General features: G+C 41.8%; 1 protein-coding gene across 5 annotated transcripts in view; it reads left to right on the top strand.

Moving 5' to 3' along the window:
* The window catches only part of ccdc88ab (coiled-coil domain containing 88Ab), a 57,802-nt gene that overhangs the window by 33,309 nt on the left and 1,526 nt on the right, over window positions 1-22,967 (top strand). The window contains exons 9-38 of one of the 5 annotated variants that reach the window (XR_011917007.1): window positions 2,196-2,277; window positions 2,797-2,955; window positions 3,279-3,425; window positions 3,520-3,664; window positions 4,278-4,456; window positions 5,447-5,584; window positions 6,517-6,700; window positions 6,874-7,004; window positions 7,193-7,486; window positions 7,836-8,018; window positions 8,555-8,833; window positions 9,054-9,178; window positions 9,390-9,528; window positions 9,900-10,076; window positions 10,160-10,321; window positions 11,462-11,739; window positions 11,907-12,050; window positions 12,163-12,349; window positions 12,575-12,720; window positions 12,810-12,902; window positions 13,175-13,377; window positions 13,641-13,688; window positions 15,553-15,630; window positions 17,504-17,740; window positions 17,880-17,933; window positions 18,839-18,925; window positions 19,508-19,597; window positions 19,982-20,262; window positions 20,506-20,953; window positions 22,652-22,757. Coding sequence is in view for 4 of the 5 variants with exons in the window: in XM_072390663.1 (XP_072246764.1) it covers window positions 2,196-2,277; window positions 2,797-2,955; window positions 3,279-3,425; window positions 3,520-3,664; window positions 4,278-4,456; window positions 5,447-5,584; window positions 6,517-6,700; window positions 6,874-7,004; window positions 7,193-7,486; window positions 7,836-8,018; window positions 8,555-8,833; window positions 9,054-9,178; window positions 9,390-9,528; window positions 9,900-10,076; window positions 10,160-10,321; window positions 11,462-11,739; window positions 11,907-12,050; window positions 12,163-12,349; window positions 12,575-12,720; window positions 12,810-12,902; window positions 13,175-13,377; window positions 13,641-13,688; window positions 15,553-15,630; window positions 17,504-17,740; window positions 17,880-17,933; window positions 18,839-18,925; window positions 19,508-19,597; window positions 19,982-20,262; window positions 20,506-21,405 (5,350 nt within the window). In the remaining variant the exon portion in view is untranslated. Of the gene's footprint in view, window positions 1-2,195; window positions 2,278-2,796; window positions 2,956-3,278; window positions 3,426-3,519; window positions 3,665-4,277; window positions 4,457-5,446; window positions 5,585-6,516; window positions 6,701-6,873; window positions 7,005-7,192; window positions 7,487-7,835; window positions 8,019-8,554; window positions 8,834-9,053; window positions 9,179-9,389; window positions 9,529-9,899; window positions 10,077-10,159; window positions 10,322-11,461; window positions 11,740-11,906; window positions 12,051-12,162; window positions 12,350-12,574; window positions 12,721-12,809; window positions 12,903-13,174; window positions 13,378-13,640; window positions 13,689-15,552; window positions 15,631-17,503; window positions 17,741-17,879; window positions 17,934-18,838; window positions 18,926-19,507; window positions 19,598-19,981; window positions 20,263-20,505; window positions 22,758-22,967 lie in introns of those variants that run through there. The other 4 variants (XM_072390663.1, XM_072390664.1, XM_072390665.1 and 1 more) reach the window with 4 other exon arrangements.

The following is a 22,967-nucleotide window of genomic DNA, read 5'->3' as shown; positions in this document are numbered from 1 at the left end:
ATTGCATCTTCAGTAAATTAAGAGGACTTCAAAACAGCAACCGTCAAGAAAATGAGTTACTGTTTGTAGGTTGTTATGGTAATGTTGACTTGCTGCTGTGGAAAGTTATTGTCATGTGATGTGGTGGACAACAAATAAAAAGCCTTCAAGTCTGTCTACATTTTGGTCACGTGACTGCTGTTTGTTCTCTAAGGCAGAGTAGGAGCGTGTTTGTTGTGACTGCCTGTTCATGCACATGCACAGATACTGTCTCTGCATACAGATGTGGATCTGTGTGTCTGAGGGACACCGGGTCAGAGTCGGGGGGGGGGGGGGGGGGGGGTTTGGCCCACTGTTTCCACAGTGGTCTGTTTGTTAATGTTCCTATTAAAGCAACTGTGACTTCATGCTTTTTTTCTCCCCTTTTAAAGCTGAGACACACTGAGTTTATTCCTATGAAAGACATTTTGAGTCACATTAAAGACAGCTATCACGTAGTAGAGCTTTAAAGAATTTTGTGCTATTTATTTACTCCTAAAAATTAAGCTTGTTTGCTTTAATGGCAAATGCTTTTTTTCATGAATTCATGAACAGAAACTTGAGTAATGGCACATTGTTATTCACCACAAGCTCAGAAGGACGTTCAGTCAGTAATTCATTGTGAATAAATTATTACAGCAAATACCATGTGGGGAGAAAGGCAGGAATTATACAATCAAAATGTGCTAATTGTATGAGGAATGAGACATACCTTCAGTGTTCATTTACACTGAGCCACAGTTGATAGTCATATATTTTGAATTAAGGGGGTAGGATCTCACATGTTGATGTTGTATTTATAAATCTGAAAGCTGCAGTTTCAGTGTTTGTTCAGCCATCTTAAGCAACAGAGCCAGCAACATCCAAAATGTGAGCCAAACTAATCCTCAATGCTAGAGTTTGATAGAGGTTTGGGATTTCAATGAAATGGTTGTTGTGAGGATGAGGAGAATCTGCAGAGGGTGGAAAGAGTTAACAAATTTAAATGAATACAGAGAGGGGTAAAAGAACATCCTGCCTTAATATCATTTACCTTCCAAAAATAGTGTCAGGAGGAAGGAGGAGATGAATGAGAGGCCAATTAAAGACTGAAAGAGTAGGATGCCTTTCCTTATTGAGATGCAGTGGGTGACTCCAGAGAGCAGTAATCAAATGGGCCATCGGATGTTCAGTGGAGCAGTTTCATGCAAACACATGCACACAGAGCAGCATCTCAGGAATGCAGTTGTTTTCTTTCAAAGCAGTGTGACACATTCTCCCTTTACGATAGGAGCCGGGAGAGTTTGCACACACATAGAGACTCGCAGAGACGGCAAATGTCAAGCTGCCCTATTTCATTTTATTCATTCAAAGTAGTGGAGATAAAGATAAGGCAGATGACTAAAAAAAATGCTGCTCCTCACAGCAATGGAAATCATTAATTCTGTTTTGAACTGTTTACTTTTGCCCTCTGTCTCTTGTAGTCTTTTCTGGGTAAAGGAAGCTGGAGAGGTTTAGCCTCAGGGGAATATTTTGGATATGCTAATTCCTGTAGCAGTCACAGGAGTTTTCAGTTGTTTGTGACAGTTTTCTTTACTGTGTGAGTTTGTGGAAGAACTTTCTAAATTGTTAAGTCGGACTGCTTTGAGGTTTTATAACTATCACCCCCACAAGGCAATTTCTATTACTTTTTACTTCTGTAATTATTAGCAATAACTTTTCAAATCATCTAGAAAATATTGAATAGTCAGTTTCAAATGAAATACTGTAACATTCCAGCTATATGAATTAAGCTTTACTTTATATGTGGGTAGTAAATCTGGTATTTACTCTGAGAGAGTAAATTTGTTGTATCACTGTTTGAGGTGAGAGACTCGAGTTATTCTGATTTAAGTAGAAGAAGATTTTAATCCGATTCTGTAAAATGAAACTTATATGTGCAACAATTAGATTATTCGCCATGAATGATTTAACTTAAAACCCAGAAAGGGAAAAAGCTTCTTATCCTCTGATGGAAACACATCCAGTTTAAAAAAAACAAGCTCATGATTTTTTGAATTTCGCGGCGAAGACACAAGCAAGTTTGTCTTGCTTTTTTTTTTTTTTCTTTCATTAATAAATCTCTACTCCTGCAGTCCTTTTTTAGCTTTGATTTTTGTTCACAGTTCTCCCTCTAACCCTCCTGTTTTGTTTTGCAGAGAGGAAAAGAGTGAGCAGCTTCTGGACACCAGGCAGGAGCTGGAAAATATGGAGGTGGAGTTCAAGAGACTTCAGCAAGAGGTAGTGTCATCAGTCAAAGCAACCTTTACACACTTGACATACAGACATTCAAACATTGGCTTCATCTCCCCTCCACCTGCTTCTCTCCTCTTTGTAAGTTCTTGTTTTTTTGCAACTGCGCCAGGCTTTAATCACCTAGCAGGTGACTTAGCTCATTAGGGACTATTAGTGCTATTTTTAGTGTAGTCACAGTGATTTAAAGTGGGCAGCGACCTCACTAGTAGACTAAATGCAGTGGATGAACTTGGGGCATGGAAAACTCCAGCTATCACTAATTGATAGCGTGGAGAGTTTGTTCTGTTGTTGATCCATTTTGTTCAACGACAAGACTAATGAGATTGTTCATAGATGATCTACAAATCCTACAATATCACAGACTCAGTGAACCCACTAACTCTGCTTGTTTTGATATGTAACTGTATGTTTTGTCTTTGCTCATGTGAAAGCTATTTATTTAAAATAATTCTTGTGGGTTTGTCCACGCAATCACCTTCTGTATCTACTTGTGAACTCCTGCAGAGCTATCAGCTGCTATCAGACGCTCGGTCGGCTCGGGCCTACCGCGATGAGCTGGATGCACTCAGAGAGAAAGCCATACGTGTCGACAAACTGGAGAGTGAGCTGAGCCGATACAAGGAGAAGCTTCACGATATTGAGTTTTACAAGGCCAGAGTTGAGGTACGCAGCTGAACAAACCGATGAAACAACACCCTCAAGTCGAGCCTTTACAAAAATTGTACCAATTGAGCATGCTGTGGACAGCATGCAAGCACCACGTGACCAGTGCTATCTCTACTGTACGCCCACTATTTAAATGGCACATTGATAGCTTGAATTCAACTGAATGTGTTGGTCTAACCTTTTATAGAAAAACCCACGTTAGTCTCAAAAAGTTCAAACAATCCTGTTATTACCCATTATTCAAGGTATGATGACATTATTTGCTAGTTGTAATATCTCTGTGTTGTTTGACTTTTATCCTGATGTTTTGGTTTCTGTAGGAGCTGAAGGAGGACAACCAGATTCTGCTGGAGACAAAGACCATGCTGGAGGAGCAGCTCGATGCAACCAGGACCCGGTCTGACAAACTTCACCTCCTGGAGAAAGAGAATCTGCAGCTTAAATCCAAGATGCATGACCTGGAGATGGTAGGATGCTGCTTTTCTGTAGTCGGGAAATGCCATTTCAGCAGTCACAGTTGGGCTGTTTATCTTGACAAACCTTTCAAACTCCGATGTTTAGGAGCGAGACCTGGATCGTAAGCGCATGGAGGAGCTGCTGGAGGAAAATCTTGTGCTGGAGATGGCCCAGAAGCAGAGCATGGATGAGTCCCTGCACCTGGGCTGGGAGCTGGAGCAGCTATCAAAAACACCAGATCTCACTGAGAGTAAGAAGAAAGGCCAATTTAAAGGAAATAAAAAAATGAGTGGTAAAAAAGCAGAGAATAGGATGCTGAGTTAGAATATCATGCAGCTTACAGTCACCTAAGTTGACCAATTTGGAGGCTACAGGTGGCTGACAGACCGGGCTTTGGTTGTTGGCATCTTCCCCTTCGGATCCATCTGTATTTGCCAGCCTCCACTGGGTTTTCTTTCCACTTGGTTGAGGCCTGTGCTGTAATTAATATTCAGTGGCTCCTGAAAGATAAGCTGTGTTTGGATAATAAGAGCGGTTAAGAGGTTTAACTAGCCAGGGATCTGGATAAAGACTTTGTGTGGGTGTGTGTTTGTTAAATGGTGCTTTAAAAGGTTTAATACTTGTAAAGCTAGATCATAGGGTTATACACTAATTGTTTTTTTCTTGTTCTTTTTGTTTTAGATGTATTGTAGTCTCACTGGTCTCAACTTTTTTACTTCTTACAACTTTTTGTTGTAAGAAGTTTTTCTATTTGGTTTTGCTTTAAAAACGCCAAACATCTCAATAGAAATATGTCCTTTCGTTGTTATTATTTGCTAAATTATTTCTGTAAAGTCAACATTTTGTTGCTGTCATTGACTCAGTCCCACAGAAGTCTTTGGGTGAGGAGGTGAATGAACTGACCTCGAGTCGCCTGTTGAAACTGGAGAAAGACAATCAGGCCCTGCTGAAGACGGTGGAGGAGCTCAGAGGAGCAGCCTGTCAGGATACCATAACAAAACTGACCAAAGCCAACCAAGAAAACCAGAAGCTGAATCAAAAGGTAAGAAATGGTGTTTGTGTATATTATAAGTATATTTTTGTGTGGTGGTAGGGACTGGTTAGCATATATAATCTTAACATAAATGTATGCTTGAATCTTTAAGAACTGTGAGTGGAGCTTTTCCCCTGAAAGTTTTAAAGCTTCAGATTGTAAATTCAGCATCTAAGCTGTGCATCCTGAGAGTGCACACCTTCAGTTAGCACAAATGTCTAACTATTGGAAATAAAGTAATCTTTGTATCAGTATTCCTGTATACTTCAGGCATTCTTAATGCTGATCGTCTTTTTTCTACCCCTCATCAGTCACCACAGGGATTAGCATACTGCACTGAAACTCCTCCGTAACAGATAGCCCTACAGCTCTTGACTTTAGACCTTTTCACACAGTGACAATGAGGAAATAAAACCAAAGACAGGAGGAAGAGCATAGAGAGGGGTGGATAGGAGGGTGAAAGCAAAGCTGTAAATCCAGCAGCCTGCACCGTCTTTTCTTTCCCTGACTTTGACACACAAACGCCCCTTGCTAAAAGAACTCACTCAGCTATTTTCAGAAACGTAAAATTCTTTTTGTGCCCTCTGAACAAAGAGCGGGAAATTGTGTTCCTCTCTCACAAATAGTGGCGACTTTATTTCTGAATTATTGAGAACTTGAGCTAAAAAGCATGAAAATGTGAAAGGAACTGCCACGAGAGAAATGGTCTCATTAGATGTTTGCGTCTGAGAAATAACTCAGAAGAGAGTGTCCCATTTTTTTGCGATATGGATAAAAATGTGCTTCTTTTAGATTGTGAACCGCTCTATGAATAATGCAAGATCATACTGCAATTTAAACTGCTGGATGATCTATCTGCCACTGAAGGAGAAAACATTCCCAGACTTGACAGGAAAAATAGTGGACAGCTGAGACACCATCAGTTTTCATCATGATCACCAGTCAAAAGAGTAAGACCCAATAGGCATTTTAAAAGGCTGCTCTAATCTTTGTATACAGCTGGAACAGCTGGAGAGTGAACTGACGGCAGACAGAGAGTCGCTCCGCAGCGCTGAGTCACTCAGTACAGACCTGATGAAGGAGAAGGCTTTATTGGAGAAAACTCTGGAAACTCTCAGAGAAAACTCAGAGAGACAGGTGCACACACACACATGCACACACACACACACACACACACACACACACACAGTGATACAGAGGTTCATCCCAAACGCAGATGGTCATAATTTTTAGATAACATTGATTGTCTCCATGAGCTGAAACTGTGACTTACTTTGGTGTGTTGTGTATCATTTTTAACGACACTGGCTTCTCTGAATATAACTCTCAATAAGCATTGTTGTGCTTTATAAAAATATAGTTAATGCTGCTGTCTCTGTGCTGGAAAAACATCATGGTCAATACTGACACATTTGAACTAACAGGGCTTTGCTCAACAGCTCAAACAATTATCCCTTTACAAAGCTTGGACTCTCATTTCAGCCTAATAAACAGTATCATGTATTTAAGTCTCTTCTTGGGAGCAATCTTTATTCAATTGATTTGTATTTTGGCTTAAAAAACTATTTGCAGAACTACCACTAATGTGTTATTGACTATAGTGGCTTGCTGTGTCTGCAGGGACTTTGTAGCTGTTGGACCCAAATCTGACACCTTTGATTAGTTTAACCATCTAATTTGTTTAATCTGGCTTTGATTAGCTTTAGGGGCAAAGAAAACGGAACACTGTGCTCTCAGATAACTTGCCTCTCTATCAGCTTGGTTGTAAACTGATGCAGTGTTGTGCCAGTATACATAATTTTTAAATGCAGTACAGTTTATAAGCTCTTAAAAGCTTTTCTGTGTTTCTGAATATGTTTTTTTTCTTCCTCTCTCATTTGAATTTTTCCAGGTGTGCGTTAGATATGTCTGAGACAAAAAAAAAGACTGAATAAAAATCTTTTTTATCCATTTATTTTTTGTTCAATTTGCCTGCCCCAGTTCACAGAATTCACATAAATCCCTTTCTTAAGCATGAAGTCCCCCAACTTAAACCTGACCAATGGTGACATTAAAACTCTGCTTTCCAGCTGAAGGGTCTGGAGCAGGAGAACAAGCACCTGAGTCAAACCGTTTCATCCCTGCGTCAGCGCTGCCAGGTAGGAGCCGAGGCCCGGGTGAAGGACGTGGAGAAGGAGAATCGTGTTCTTCACGAGTCCATCTGCGAGACAACAGCCAAACTGAATAAGATGGAGTTTGAAAGGAAGCAGCTACGTGAGTGTTGCGTTTCATATTTTATGGTTCTTTGTAGTAAACGTGGGTGCAGTTTTTCTCCATGCAGGGTGTGCCCATAGGAATTTGTGTTTTCGCAGTGAGAGTTTTACTTACTTTGAATTCAAAGCGAAAACATTCTGGTTGTTTGTGAAAGTGAGTCATTTTTTATGCAGGTAAGGAGCTTGAAGTGATGAAAGATAAAGGTGAAAGAGCAGAAGAGTTGGAGATTCGGATACAGAAGCTGGAAAGGGACAATGAGAGTCTGCAGAAGAAAGTTGCCAGTCTTGGAATCACCTGTGAAAAGGTTTGGCACTGTGTATACTGCTTAATCGCTCTGCTTAACACACATTAGGTGTTGAAATCGTGTTCACTGGTACCACGAAAACAGTTTACAGTGGTTTTGGCACTTCATTTCTTTAGATTGTCAGCAGACTTGTGTTTTTCAGCCATTCATACTTAGCTTACGTTAGTCTATTGCTTCTTTGTCTTTAGGTGTCATCTTTGGAGAAGGAAAACACTGAACTGGAGGCCGAGGGCCGTCGTCTGAAGAAGAAACTCAACGCTCTGAAAAACATGGCCTTCCAGCTGGAGGCTCTGGAAAAGGAGACCTCCCAACTGGAACAGGAAAACCTGGAGCTCCGGCGCTCAGCTGAGAGTCTACGCTCAGCAGGGGCTAAGGCCGCTCAGCTGGAAGCTGAGAACAGGGAGCTGGAGAGTGAGAGGAGCCAGCTGAAGCGCAGCCTTGAACTGCTCAAAGCCTCATCTAAGAAGACAGAAAGATTAGAGGTAATACCAGGCATACAGCAGGTGCTTCTGTGACTGGAAAGCTGTGATTCTACTGAAATGCAACCATTTGTAGCAAAAAGTGCATTTTAGACATAAAAGACAGTGTGCTGTATATGTATGTATATACTCCCCGGCCCGGAACGAGCACAACTTATTTCTTTGTATATAATTGTGCAGCTTTAGTGTTAAAGAGCTAAAAATCATAATAATTTAAGTGTAGTTTTTTATTACAACCACTCAGTATTGTTACATGTGTGTTACACAGCATGTGGAATATAATGGCTTCAGGGAGCAGCGTAAGTAGTTCACGGATGATTTCAGTTTCCTAATCTGGCTTTTCCCCTCCCAGGTGAGCTACCAGGGCCTAGATACAGAGAACCAGCGCCTGCAGAAGGCTTTAGAGAACAGCAGCAAGAAGATCCAGCAGTTGGAGGTAGAGCTGCAAGAGGTGGAAACTGAGAATCAGACCCTCCAACGTAACCTGGAGGAGCTCAAGATCTCAAGTAAACGCCTGGAGCAGCTGGAGCAGGAGGTAGGTTGTAGTAACAAATCACATTTATGGAAGAACGTTGATTCTAGGTATATGTTGTGAAATAAGAATGTTCTGCCTGCACTTTTCTCTTGTGTAGAATAAATCTAATCTGTTGGATAGCTGTTTGTGTTTCACTAATACATCCCGTAGTCCTCTTTGACTGATTCTTGTGGACAGAATGGGGACAGTTAGACTTGTTCAAAACGTGTAGTTGAGTCAGACTGAAGGCTGTGTTTGTGATGCAGCATTTATTTTCAACTGATCCTCAATACATGTCTAGAAAGTTAAGAATGTGTTATGTCTATTTAACAGAAATGTTGTTTTAGTGCATTTAGGTTGATTCTGATAAAATTACAATGTTTCCCTACAAAGATGGATGATCCCAGATTATTTGTAAAATGGATTTTTGGCAATTTGAATTAATCTTTTTTTCCCTTTTTGCCAAACATTTATTTACAAGGCGATTAGACTGAAAGTAATCCCATCAAATAGTATTTTATCCACGTTAACTTTATTGCACTCTGTCCTACCTCTAGAACAAGACTCTGGAGCAGGAAAGTTCCCAACTAGAGAAGGACAAAAAGCTTCTTGAAAAGGAGAACAAGCGGTTGAGGCAGCAGGCCGAGATCCGCGACTCTAAGCTTGATGATGGCAACCAGCGCATTTCTGCCCTGGAAAAAGAGAATCGGACCATGGGCAAGGAGATGATCTTCTTCAGGGACTCATGCACAAGAGTCAAAGACCTGGAGAGGGAGAATAAAGAGCTGGTCAAACAGGCCAATATTGATAAGAAGACCCTGATGACGCTCAGAGAGGTGTGCAAAAAAACTACTCTAAAACTATGTTCTTGAGATTCAGCTTCATGTTTGAATAGTTATAGAAGCATGAGACAGGCTTTGTTCAAAGTACAGCAGGGCAAAAAAGTTAAATATCTATGAGTAGTATTAAAGTTTTCTTTAACTTTTTGTAAAATAAAGTGTGAATGTATCATTGATGGTATTTAGTTTTACTCTAAATTTGTATTTGTGTCTTCAGGAGCTCGTGAGTGAGAAGCTCCGCACTCAGCAGATGAATAATGATCTCGAGAAACTGACCCATGAGTTGGAGAAAATTGGGCTGAACAAAGAGAGACTCCTTCATGATGAGAGCTCGGATGACAGGTATTAGTTCACAAGCGCCAAAAGTAAACCAGTCGCACTATTTACTAATGTGATGACTTTAAATACTTTAAGGAGACTTTAAGGGGAAAGTTTGGGTTCATTGAAGGTGATCTTAGCTGGAATCTACATACCTGCCACAACCTTTGCAGTGGATATGATAATGTTTTTCTTCACTCTATGCACAAACAAACATCTAAACTTGTATCCGTAGATTTAAGCTTCTAGAAACCAAACTGGAGTCAACTTTGAAATCATCTTTGGAGATTAAAGAGGAGAAAATTGCTGCTCTAGAGGCCAGACTGCAGGAGTCCTCCAACCTCAACCAGCAACTTCGCCAAGAGCTGAAGACAGTGAGTGACACAGCAAACACAAATCCATGCTTTCAAAACAAATACAAAAGAAATATCATGTATTTTGGATTTGTTTTGTCAACACATGTTTAGCTCTACCACATTGAAGAAAACTATGCATAAAAAATAAAACCTTCGGAGACTGACATCCCAAAAAGCCAAAACACCAACCTACCAGATTGTCCACTCCCTCAGAGAGTCAAAAACACTAAAAACACAGAGGGCTTCCCCTGTCTGATACATTATTTACTCACCTGCTCTTCCACAGTTTGCCAGTTCTCTTAAATTTTGTCAATAAGGCATGAACTCCTCTGAGTGAGCAGCAGTGTTTTATCAATGTCATGTTGTTGACTTATTTGTCTCTTTCTCAGGTGAAGAAGAACTATGAGGCACTGCGTCAGAGAGAGGAGGAAGAGAGGATGGTTCAGAGCTCACCCCCCAGAGCAGGGGAGAACCCTCAGGCTGTCAGTAAATGGGAAAAGGAGAGTCATGAAACCACCAGGGAACTGTTGAAAGTTAAAGACAGACTCATTGAGGTGGAGAGAAATGTAAGTTTAAGATGACTTGCATTACTTTCCTGTCTTAGTTCTGACTCTGTATGATGTTTTATATTATGTGTCTAATTTCCCAGAATGCCACGCTGCAGGCTGAGAAGGTGGCTCTGAGGAGCCAACTTAAACAACTGGAAACTCAAAGCTCCAACCTGCAGGCTCAGATAGTAGCTGTGCACAGACAGACCGCCTCCTTACAGGAGAACAATACGGCTCTACAGACCCAGAATGCCAAGCTGCAGGTAAATCACTCACACAAACTCAACTGTCTAGTAAGCAATAGGGGACTACTTTCTCAGAGAGTAATACATTGCAGATCCAGACATTAAACAGGAAATCAATACAACCTTATCAATCAGTGAATAAGCTTTATCAGACTTTTTTTTTTTTAAAGTAATTAAGTCATTTCACATTATCATTGTCCACACATTGAATTTTCATAGAACTGTGGGCTTCTCAACTTTCTCTGAACTTTTTAAGGACTAATAGTCTTTCTTGGCTCTGTGCTTTAAAGCATGAACTCCCAAATGTAGTTTTATCACCTCAAAGTCCATATGATAACTCTAAGAGAGCTTTAAGACAACTGACATCTTTGCCAATTACAAAACATTTAAATATAGCCCAAAATCCTCAAATAGTTTAGCAGTCTGTGTAACTTCACCCCTTATCTCTTGTCTTTTTTGGATACATGCACCATAAACCTACATTAAATACTTTGTGCTGTAGTATGAGTAGTGCGTGTATGGTAAAGGGTTAATGTAGTGCTTAGCAACACTAAATAAAAGCAGAGATTAATTGATTTTCCTGAAACATGCTAAATATTGTGCTATGCAACCTTGTCTCTACATTGCTTTGTTTGTGTAGTTCCCCTGCAAGGTGCTTCTCTCCCTTTCTTGCATTGGAGTTTCTCTCACATTTTTAGCAGCCTTTCTAACCCCTCATACGTGTGGCAGGGTTTACACTGAACATACAGTAGCTGCTCACTGTGTCTGGGAGGGTTCATGTACATTGCTTTATGTGTAAAGTGAGCTGTGTGTTTGTAGGACAGTGTTGGTGTGTGCTGCAGGGGAAAACAAATGCTTCTCACAGTGTATGTGTTTGTGTGAATCAACGCACTCGTCATGACTGTAGATAGATTTGAGACTGCTGTGAGCATGAAAAGAAACCTATTTCCTGCTGATGTTTTGTACACGAAGCTTAGGTAAATCAGGAGACTTCACCGTACGGTAACACAGTGCCCCCTGTAGACCAGAACTGCAACAAACTCATCTGTCCTTTGATTTTTTTTTTAATTCAAGGAAATTAGTATTGCTTTTTCACAACCTCTGTTACATCTTATTACTTCCTTACCAGATGTATCTCTTTACGGTCCTCCCCTGTAGGTGGAGAACTCCACCCTGAGCTCTCGGAGTGCAGCTCTCATGGCCCAAAATGCTCAGCTGCAGAGCCAGCAGAGCAGTGTGGAGGCAGAGCGAGAGGGAGCACTGAAGGACAAAGAAGAGCTGAGGGGGACTTATGAGCTGCTGCTCCGAGATCACGAAAAGCTGGCAGCTCTCCATGAGAGGCAGGCGGCCGAATATGAAGCCCTGATCGGGAAGCACGGTGGCCTTAAGACCTCCCACAAAAGCCTGGAGCAACAGCACAGAGACTTGGAGGACAAGTGAGACAGCTTTTATGGGGCAGCACTTTTCTACAATATCTTACAAGAGTAATATTAGACCATCATAAAACCAATGATGCTGAGTTACAAGAGGAAACTGTTGACTGTTTGGTCTTTGTATTCCTGCTGTTGTACATTTATGTTGGTGCGTGTGCTTTTCCCTGCAGGTACAAACAACTACTGCAGAGAAAAGGGGAGCTGGAGGATCTGGAGAAAAATCTGAAGGAACAGCAGGAAAAAATGGCCCTGGAGAACCAGACCCACCAAGCCACAGCTGACCAGTGCAGACTCCTCAAAGAGGAAAATGACAGGTCAGATCTACCACTTTTAATCTAAAATGCTACCTACATATGTTCATAAAGTGACTGAATAGTATGCATGAGTGGGTATATGTACTAAAGAGTTCGTTGGCACTCTTTGCAGACTGAATACTACCTATCGTCAGCTGGTAAAAGACAACGAGAATCTCCAGGTGGAGCATAAGAACATGAAGAGCCAGTTGAACAATGCAAAGTTGGACCAGACCAAGCTGGAGGCTGAGTTTTCTAAACTGAAAGAGCAGTACCAGCAACTGGACATCACCTCCACCAAACTCACCAACCAGTGTGAGGTGAGGAAAGACGCTTCTTTTCGCCTTGTCCCATCCCTTCTCTTTTTCATTTTCTCCCACTTTTATGGCCAACTGTCTTTTGCCTTTTTAACATTTTATATCTGCAGAGATCTCTTTTTAAGCCAGCAGTGTTTTTTGCTGATTTAGCCCTTTTAATTGCTTTCACTTGTACGTGAGCTGGGTGTCTGAGCCTCTCCTTCATATATCTCTATTTGTGCGGGTTAGCTGTTGAGCCAGCTGAAAGGAAATTTGGAGGAGGAGAACCGTCACCTGTTGGACCAGATCCAAACCCTGATGCTACAGAATCGCACGCTTCTGGAGCAGACGATGGAAAGCAAGGACCTGTTTCACGTGGAACAAAGACAATACATGTAAGCCTATGACGATGAATATGTTTTCTTTGATGTGATGATGTAATGTTGTCTTTTAAATGTTTTTTCTTTTTTTGTGCAACTTTTAGAGACAAGCTGAATGAGCTGAGGAGACAGAAGGAGAAGCTGGAGGAGAAAATCATGGACCAGTATAAATTTTATGACCCTTCACCTCCACGGAGGTAAAAAGCAGCATTTTTTTTCTTTAGCCATGCCCTTGAGAGGTGCGGCATCCACGGCTCTCGGTAGAATTGGCGTATTATTAAAACTGTTTATTTGTTGTCTGAGAATGGGAATGGAAATAAAAAGCAGCCCCAGGAAGAGATTTATCAAATATGTATAGTTTGCAAGTACAGTTGCAGTTGCAATACTTCTTTAACATGAAGGAAAATAGTCTTTGCCTGGAGTAAACGCATTGAAAAAAAACTTAGTCTCGCTCTTTTTTTCTTTGTAGGCGTGGTAACTGGATCACTCTGAAGATGAAGAAGCTGATCAAGCCAAAGAGCCGGGAGAGGATGCGTTCTCTCACTCTAACTCCGTCTCGTTCGGAGTATGGAGACGCTTTTCTGATGTTTCCCCAGGACAGCCAGGACAGCTCATCTATTGGCTCTGGTTCCAACTCACTGGATGACACACTCACACAAAAGAGAAGCGGAAGTGAGTACAAAGAAAACACATCAAAATACAGAGGTGGACCCAATATTCAGAGAAATGTGCAGTTAGTAAAGGGACGATGCGATACTGTTTTTATACTAAATCAGGTTCATTATGAACATCCCTGACAAACAATAATACCATCTTGAGATGATCAGGAACAAACTGCTTCCTAGTGTGTGTGGGTTTGTATAGTATACCTGAGTGTTTAAATGGGTTTTTACTTCCTTAACTGCTCCTTTGCTTCTTTATCTCTCTCTGCAAAGGGAGGAGAGGGCAGCAGTCCCATGCCCAAATGCAGGGTTCCTCCAATGGTATGCTGCGGATGGGGAGGGGGGGCTGGGCTTTTGATCCAACTGTCATGTCTTTCGGGGCATGTTTTCGTGAGTCCATTGTCTGTGTCACTCTACTGTCATAGAGGTTACAGTTGAACTGCACAGCGCAACTGACTCACAGTTGATTTCTCCCCCTCAGACCTGATTAAATGAAACAAACACTTTTCCTTTTTCAAACCACATGGAGCGCACTTGAGTTCTGCAACATCATTTTATGGTTAACATGACAAATATGAGGCATCTAATTTTATTACAAAGAACTTCTTGTTTCCCAAATAATTAGTTGTAGAAACTGCAACTCTGAGCTTACTCTCATAATTAAACCTTTTTCATTCATGTGTATGAACACCTACAACAAAATACCATTTTCTACCATTTGAACTCCCTAATTCAGTTAATGCTTCATGGCACAGATGGTTCTTTTTGAGATGTTTATCTTTTACTGTTCGACCAACTATAGTAAAACTGTGAGGCTCTTTTGACATAAACGTAACTGATGTCAAGTTTTAAAATTTCTGTAATCCACAGCTAAACTGGCTGTTGAATTACGGGTCATACACGGCTCATTTTACAATAACTTGTGGAAGAAATGGTCTGGTTCTGCTTCCTTGACCTTGACCTTTTTTAGCTGTCCATCATGCCAAACAGTATTTGTTCGAGGGATTTTAAGGTGAATCAAGTGCACATCATGTGGGTCAAATATGGAAAAATAGCAACTTTTCATCCTCTTCCAACATGTTTAAGCTCTAGCTGCTTATCTGTACAGTTCACCTGTAAGTACGACAGAGACATGCTTTATCATAGCATCATAGATATTAAATGGTGCAATGCATTGTCGCTCATTTCCATTAATCACAACACAGGTCAGGATAATAAGCAATAGGTTTATTTCCTCTTCTTCTTCATTTGGATATGTGTGCTTCAAGATGAAATATGAACTACTGCGTAGAATCAAGACGCAAGTCGGTTTCCATGGAAGTACAAAATGATTATTTTAATTTCCATTCAGTTGTTTATGAAAAAGAAGACCGGTTTTAAGCACCACATTGATATGTTTTACAGGTGCATGAGGGACGTTTCCTCAAAGTAAAACCGGTTCTTATTCTTCGTGGGTTTTGGGAACACTGCAGTCCATGAAGCTGTTAACCTCACCTGGTTGACTGTCCTGATTGCACCCTTTAATACTCATCGTCCTCTGTGTCTCATTTAGGTGGTCATGTGTCAACACTTGTGTTGTGTGTAGAATGTAATGCTTTGAAATCACTTTGTAATGTAGTTAAAGGTCAAGACCATTAACCCGAGAATGTATGGGCTGAGTGAAGGTCATAGAAGGTGTGTGAGGGTGTATTTGCATAGCATGTTCATTTGTTTCCATTGTTTTTTTCTATGTAGAAGTCTGCCCCTTAAAGTATTTTTCAGTAATTCTTTTTTTAAAGTTCGTAAGAAGTATTCCAGCAAATCCCAAACAAATGTATTTTAGCTAAATTGTTTAATTTAGAAAAAAGAAACACTCACTAAGTGATCATTTATTGACACGTTTTTTTTTTTTCCAGCTTCAACTTTGCTAATATATTTTTCATACGAGTTTTTGTAAAGATTGAAAGAAACAACACTTGACAGATAGTTGTCTTTAGCATTGTTGTCTGTTGGTCATCTGAGTGTCTACAGGCTCAGTTTTTCGCTCAGTTTATCTCTCCCCTGGCTCCAATTGTGTTAACATTAACCACACCCGTCTGTTATGCCCTTCTTTTCCCTTTGTTTTCTTCTCCTCCACCTCCCTCGGGCTTGTTCTGTCACTCTACCTCTTCTGTCTGTCTGTCTGTCTACGGCTGCACTCTGACAGCTATAAAAAGGTTGCCTTTCATGAGGAACAGATCCAAGGACAAAGACAAAGCCAAGGCCATCTACCGGCGCTCCATGTGTAAGACCTTCGTTAGTCGCCACACTAGACCTCCGCTCCCACTTATTTTCATACTAGGAGAAACAAAGAAGGAGCAGTCACTGATGTCAGGGTGGTGGGAGTGTGGCAGTTCAAGTTTCTGTCACAGCAGCTCTATTTGGGATTTAAGTTGTAGTGTATTGTGGTTTGGTACTAGTATCTGATATCTTTCAGTTTTCTGCATAAACCTGACCAAGTTAAACATTTGTAATAGTTTCTACCCCCCCACTGCATCTGATTGCATCAGTGACTTGTCCTTAACTCGTTCCTAGTTGTCACCACGCTTCCGTCACTTCCTCCGCTGTATGTCTTCTGCCTCCATTTTCTCCTGTAGAATATCTTTAAGCTTTCACCATCGTAGTGTCACTTTGTTCTCACTTATCACAGATAAATTAATAACACGAACTTCACTAATAAAATTGAAAGTCTTAGGACTTAAATCTGTTATGATAGTCAAGATTTCCTCTTTCTGTAGGTGCCTTTCTTGTGGTGTCATGCATCTATCGACCACAGCTTATTGGTCACTATGTGAATGACTTAATCGGGCAGCTTTTTCTTGTGCTTTGTGGTTTCATTTTGTGTATTCTGGATGAAAGGCTGTTTGTGTGTGAGGTGGACTGTTCAGGTGAGACAGTGGGAGAGCTTGTGGATTGGCCTTTCATGCGCCTGTGGTGTCTTTGCTTCCATCTTTGATTACAGCATGACAAAAAAGAATCATCAACCGCTTAATCAACGCTCCACTCACCATGAAGGATTTGAAATGGAGCCTCTGTTCTTTCTTTCTCTCTGTCTCACTCTCTTGCTCCGTCAGCGTGCTGCATTTCAGATCTTATTCTGCTGACATGGACTTGCCTCGCTCTGATCTGTTGTGTACCGCTGCCACCCAGAGCAGCTCTGCATGCCTTCATGCTTCTCTGCCGTCACACATGGCTCAATGTGAAAAGTGCATAAAGACAGTCAGTGATGCCCAAAAGTGTGTATTTAAGAAGCCAGGATGGCCAGCCATGCTGCTGCCGTCTTTGTGCACTTTGTTTGACATTGTTTTTACAGCAGTATGCCTGCATGTGTCAAAATGTTTTTTTTTATTTATTGTTATAAGATTGAGATTGACTTTGTTATGATTTTGCTCAAGATCTCATCAAAAATGGCAACTCATTGCCATCTTTCCAAACTTGTATGGTAAAGTTGAGCCTTGATCCTGCAATCATCATTTGAGAACCCTTTTTATAAATAGTTTTATTGCTTTAAAGAAGAAAAGATACTGGTATTTTTAAACCTGTACTTTTTAGTTGAAATAATTAATAGAAATGGAAATATTTGGAATGAGACAATATTAAGTGAGACCACGTTAACCAGCCACCAAGAGAAGATTGTCTGTGTCACAGTGCTAATTCTAGGAAAAGAATTGGCCAATTACAGACAGCTAATTTCTGTGTTTATCCTGAGTCTGTCAGAGACCATTAAAGCTTATTTTACTTGCTGGCTAATGACCTATAAATGTCCAGCAGGATTACACTGCAGTAGTTTCTTTGGTGCCTCTTAAATTCTTCTCATACACTATCGGATCAGTTCCAGATTTGTTTGCCTTTATTGATAATTTAGATCCAAATGGATAAGGGGGGGTAAGTTCCAGGTTTAAAAAGACAGAATTTTTTTTTCAAAAATACCATTGCTTATGATATCGTTCATCTGAGCCATTTTCTACCCCCCTGCTTTAATGTCTAAGGTATACAAAACGTCCTTGAAAACAGGATTCTTTAGGATGATTTGACTAAAAATACTCAGCCCTGACTCAAGGTTAGATAAGAGAATGTGATAAAAGATCTAATTTTAGTTGTTATTTCCGTCGCTTCAGCCATGAATGACCTGCTGCAAACCATGGCCGTGGCAGGCGTTTCTGGGGCTCAATGGACGAGCAGCACAGACAATCTGGACGGTCCTGAAGCTGGAGACAGTGGTATGACCGGCACCAGCAAACGAAGTGGGCAGCGCATGAAGGAGCTTGCCTTTTCCACCAACGCCATCGATTGTACCGCCTTGACGCTGCCCACTGCAGGGCACAGCAGAGCTAAGCAACGACTTAAGGTCAAAGGTAAAGAAGCAGGATTTATGATTTCTTCATTTTCTTGATTAATTTCTGTTGATTTGATTGAGCATGTGGTGAAAGTGATGAAATCCATTTGGCTCAGAGTAAATTCAAGCAGCTGTGGCATCACTCTGTATCTCCACAGACAACACCTCCTGTGAGGATGTTGCTGCCTCCTCAGATGAACCCAAGAGTCAAGGTAAGACTTGACATGACGTCATCAAACTGTATGCAAGTCAAATGAAAAGGAGGGTGTGTAGTTGCAACAGCATCTCAGCACTGTCAAGAAAATGACGAATGAGAAGCCTGAATCGACCCCAAAAAAGCAGGTCATGTTCTCAGCAGTTGCAGTGCTAATCTTTGAGCTGCCTTATTGCACTTGAATTAATCTACCGATCAGAAGCAAATTCAGCTGAGAGACAAATGTCAGTCTCCACTGAACGTAGGATTGACTCTAATTCAGGCTTTAGGATGTTATCCGGGACAGTTAATCTGCAGCCAGGCAGTAATTCATCAGTTGTACGCTTCTCCAATGTGGGTGACCCAGTTGTTTAACAGCCACGAAACTACTGACACACATTAAGCAATATTTACTCCCTATTGGCATTAGTTTTTCCTCTTAAATTTGAGCTTTTAGTAAAAATTCAGCTGCTTTCCATTCAGCTGATTCTACAGGACACTGTTATTCTGCCCAGTCTGGATTCAACTTAGCAAATGACTTCCCAGAATTCACTTATAAAATAAAACATACCGCTGTGAGACTCATTTCCCAGGTCATCTGCGTAATGGCTGAAGGGAAGTGGACATTCAGGCTCACTCACACGCAGGCCATTACTCCTAATGTATCACTTATTAGGTTGCTGTAATGGTAGTCTGAGATACCTATTGATTCGTCAAGCAACTTTTATGGCTGCTTCTCTTTTGTTTTGTTTGCAGGCATTTAGAGATATTGAAATTTGTTTCTTTCACACTCTCAGCAGCAGTTATTAGAAGTGTGATGCCCCTTAAAAGTGTCATATGTCACCATGTTGGGTGTGTTGCATTGTGTGTGTGGGTGTGTGTGTGTGTGTGTGTGTGTGTGTGCGTGTGCGTGTGTCTTATCAGGCCTACAGGGGTATGGCAGTGCACTTGCTTTGTGTCCTTCTCCTGTTGAGCTGAGCACTATGTGCAGAGTGCCCTGTAGCATCTGTAGTAAGTGACAATTATTGTGCAATGATAATCACTTTGGGCGTTGGTTTCCTTGACATTGCACCTGTAACATGTGTAAGGGTTGCCTTTCAAATGTTAATTTGGTGTAACGCATGTTCTGATGGCAAGTTTAAAATTATTTCACGGTCACTGGTGTGCAGTTGAAACTATTGCTGTGAAAATGGAAAAAAAGCAAAGTCACTTCTTCCCCTTTTTTACACTCCTTCTCAATTCCCCTTAAAGTCCTTTATACTAACAGACTTGCACTTTGTTGTTCCTTGTTTTTCAGTACCATCTTGATCAGTTTCCCCCATTCTCCTTCAAGTGGTGTGGTTCTTGTACTTAGGTGTTTGTGCCCTCCCAATCAGTAGTCTCTTTGTTTATTAGATGGCCATATTGGTGTGGCAGCCTGGCTCTGAGCCACCTTTCCTGTCCCTCAGCCTGGCATGTGCCATCTGCTGCCCCAGCAGGAGACGCTCTGTCAGACTGTTAACGTGCACCTTTCTGCTTGTGTTTGTGCATGTCGGTGTGGATAGATGTAAGCTGTATAAATCCTAACTGTGAACGTGTGTTCGTCTTACCCAGCCTCCAGACCCTCCAGTCTCCATAGCAACAGGACCACCAGTAGCAATAGTAACAATAACTCGCATCTCACTTCTCCTCTGGAGGGCAAAGGTATGCTCCTCCCTTATCCTCCACCTCTAGTCCTGTCCACTAACTGCAACTTCTTTCATGTCTCCACTCAAACCTTCTGTAATGTGGTTTGATCAAGTTGGCTTCTGATATAGAAGTTAAGGGTTGCTATTTTCTCTCCTTTGTGGGGAAAAATAAGTTTAAATTTATTTATTGGCTCTAAAATAGATTTATTTTGCAAATCCAAGGTGGACAGGTGCACGTTTACTTCATCTTAACATGAAAAACACTACACACATGAATTATGTGATGGATGTACAGTGTTTTACTTGAGTAGTGAGCTGTAAAACATTTCAGTAACTTTTAATAATAAAGACCAAAGATTTCTTTCGCCATCATCTAATCTCTGCCCCCCCACTCCCACAGGCACACTGAACGGCAGCCTCAGCAGGCCCCACAGTGAGAGCAGCGGAGAGTTCAGCCTGAGTCTGGACCAGGAAGTGTGGTCCAGCAGTGGCAGCAGCCCCGTCCAGCAGCCCACCTCCTCACGCTCCTCACACCAGAGCCCCCTGCAGCTGCGCAGGTCCCTGGAGCCATGCAGCACTGCCGGGATCCCCACCCAGACACAAATCAGGAAGACATCTGGGTCCCCCAGTGAGGTGCTTTCCCTGCAGCAGTTCCTAGATGAGGGAATTGATCCTGCGGAGGTGAGGGCATGGAAACTAATTATGTCGTGTTTTTCCTTAGATTGAATCATATTATGGAGATGAGCACAAAAACATCTAAACACTGACAGAAGTTTAGTTACTTTAGTAATCACTCATTGATTTTTCCAGACTGGAGTATTGAATATGAAAAGATTCATAATGTAATACTCAGGATTATACAAAGGATTGTGCAGCGGTTTTACATCTGTTCTTGATATTGTTTATTTGCTCTGTCTCCTGCAGTCTGGCAGTCAGGAGAACCTCACTGTAGATTCTCCTCGCCTCTCCACCTGCTCTGAGCAGAAGGAGCGCACCTTCACCAAGGGCCGGGGCATCTTGCGCTCATCCAGTGGGAGAGCCGCACCACTCGGCAGCGACCGGCCACCGAGGTCTTTAGGACAACCTGGCCGCCCGACCCTGCGAAAGGCTGAGAGCACCCGCGTGAAAGGCTCAGCCCCGGTCCGCTCCAGCCTGTCCTCGCAGGGCAAAGCTACGTCTGTCTCGGAACGACTGAACTCGGCCTCCTCCACACTGCCTCGTGCCAGCAGCGTCATCTCCACCGCTGAGGGTACCACGCGGCGCACCAGCATCCACGACATGCTGTCTAAAGACCACCGACAACCTGTTTCTGTAGATGCTTCTCCTCACCTTGCTTCCCCCACGGCTGGAGCACGCTCTCAGCCAACACCTAGTGAGTACCACCCCAACAGCACCCACCCAAAGGGAACCCTTACCACCACCTCACCTATGCCCAAGTCCCTCAGCTTACCCTGCCATACCTTGGAGGACCCTGACCTCTCCACCCTAGAGTCTCTCCTTGGCCCCTCCTTCACTGTAGAGTCAGTGTTCATGGACTCCATCTTTAGTGAGTCAGCAGGCAACAACCTCCCTTTTTTATCTTTAAACCCCACCCTAGTTAGCAACATCAGTGGGCCTCCTGTTACAAATAAAACCCAACCCCCTGTTTCCAACCACAGTCCAAACCAAAATTCTCACAGCCCGTCCAATGACCAGATGAAATCCAGTTCAGCAGGTCTGAAAGAGTACAAAGAGGGTGTTGATCCCAACAGTCTGAATGAATCAGACCAGTCACTGAACCCAGAGGACAGCCAGTCTCTGTGGTACGAGTACGGCTGTGTGTGATTGTGACTTGACCAAAAAAGGGGAGCGTGAAGGAATGGATGAGGAACAAATCTCCCCTGCATGTATTAATCAGAGCACTATCTGTGTGGTGTATTTGGGTCATTTTCTGTTTTCCATGGTGCTGGATAGACTCATATTTTTTCTTTTTCTGTTCTTTGAATTGGGATTTTGATGAACTTTTGCCAGATTATCGTTTCCTCATCAAACTGTTTCACTGTCTAACACTATGCTTTTATTAGCTGTTTTGGGCCTTAACATCAATCTCCTCGTCGTTTTTGTCTCAACCTTGAATTTGAAATTTAACATGACTTTGTCACCAGGATCCTTAAAAATCAGCAGTTTGCTGTCACAGTGGCATTACAAAAGTAATTTTGTCACATTGAAGTCAGATAATAGACTGACTTCCCACTTTGTTTTTTATTGTGTTTTGATGTGAAAGGGCTTTTCCCTGTTAACTCAGTTGCATTGTTCACTACTGCATGACTTTGTTTTGTCTGTCTGACCTGAAACACTAATTTTGATCTCTATGATCAAAATGGCTATCATTTGTATCTTCATTTTGTTTTTCAATTCGCATGTGCGTTGTTTGATTTTGTGCATTTTATATCTTTTCTGGTTTTTCTTTTGTGTACATATACATGAAAAACGAGCATTTGCTGGGTGCATGATGGGTTATAGACGTGTTGATATCCACTGACCTCTGGGACTGGTCACAAAATGGTGAAGCTTCATTACCAAAACAATCACTGGATGTTTTTTTTTTTTTTTTTTTACTGGGATAAATGAAAGTTGACTGTGATGGTGGTAGAATACAGCATGAACGTGGTGATTTTTAAGTTTCGGTGGTAATTGACATTTCAGATGGATTTTGGAAGTTGAGAACTGTTTCAGATTGTTTTGTCAGTGAAGCTAACATCATTTCTTTTTGTAATTGTAAAGTTCTGTTGACTCCTCCTGATGCACAGCTGGACAATGGATAATATTTGACTGTCCTTTTGACTGACATTTTGTACAGACTATTGACATCATTAAGTTATAATCAAAGACGAGCACTGCCTTTTGTGCCAAACCTAGTAAAATAGTCTGCATCTATATCCTTATTTATTTCTGCTTTTGTACCCTGTAGATACTGTTTTTAACTTGCTTTACTGTATATGCTGTATGTGCTCTATATGCAGGTATAAAGCTAATGATAGTGTTTTTGCCACTCTGCAGATGTAATATAAACATTGCCTTTTTCCTACAGATGTGGAGGGCAGAAAGTCTAAAAGCAGGAGTGGGGAGTCGCAGCAAAGCTGCTAAACCCTGCCCCTCCCACCCTCGTCTGTCTGCTACCATGCTGCGAGCGCGTGGTGAGTGAGCGCTGCTCGAGCGGGAGGAAAAGTGGGTGGGAGGGGGTTTGGGTCAGTCTGGTCTCCATGGGAACATAAAACGTGGTGTAACAGATGTCTTCCATCCTGCTGTGCACTTGCTTCCCCTGCTTCTCTCAGCTGTTACCCGCAAGCTTCCCCCCTCGTCCCCCACTGTCCCTGTGGTGCCAAACGCCTGCTCACAGATCCTGA

The sequence above is a fragment of the Leuresthes tenuis genome, unplaced genomic scaffold (assembly GCF_036924035.1).
Source record: "Leuresthes tenuis unplaced genomic scaffold, fLeuTen1.0.hap1 SCAF_8, whole genome shotgun sequence".
Lineage (NCBI taxonomy): Eukaryota > Metazoa > Chordata > Actinopteri > Atheriniformes > Atherinopsidae > Leuresthes > Leuresthes tenuis.
This window is presented reverse-complemented; position numbering and strand designations above follow the sequence as displayed.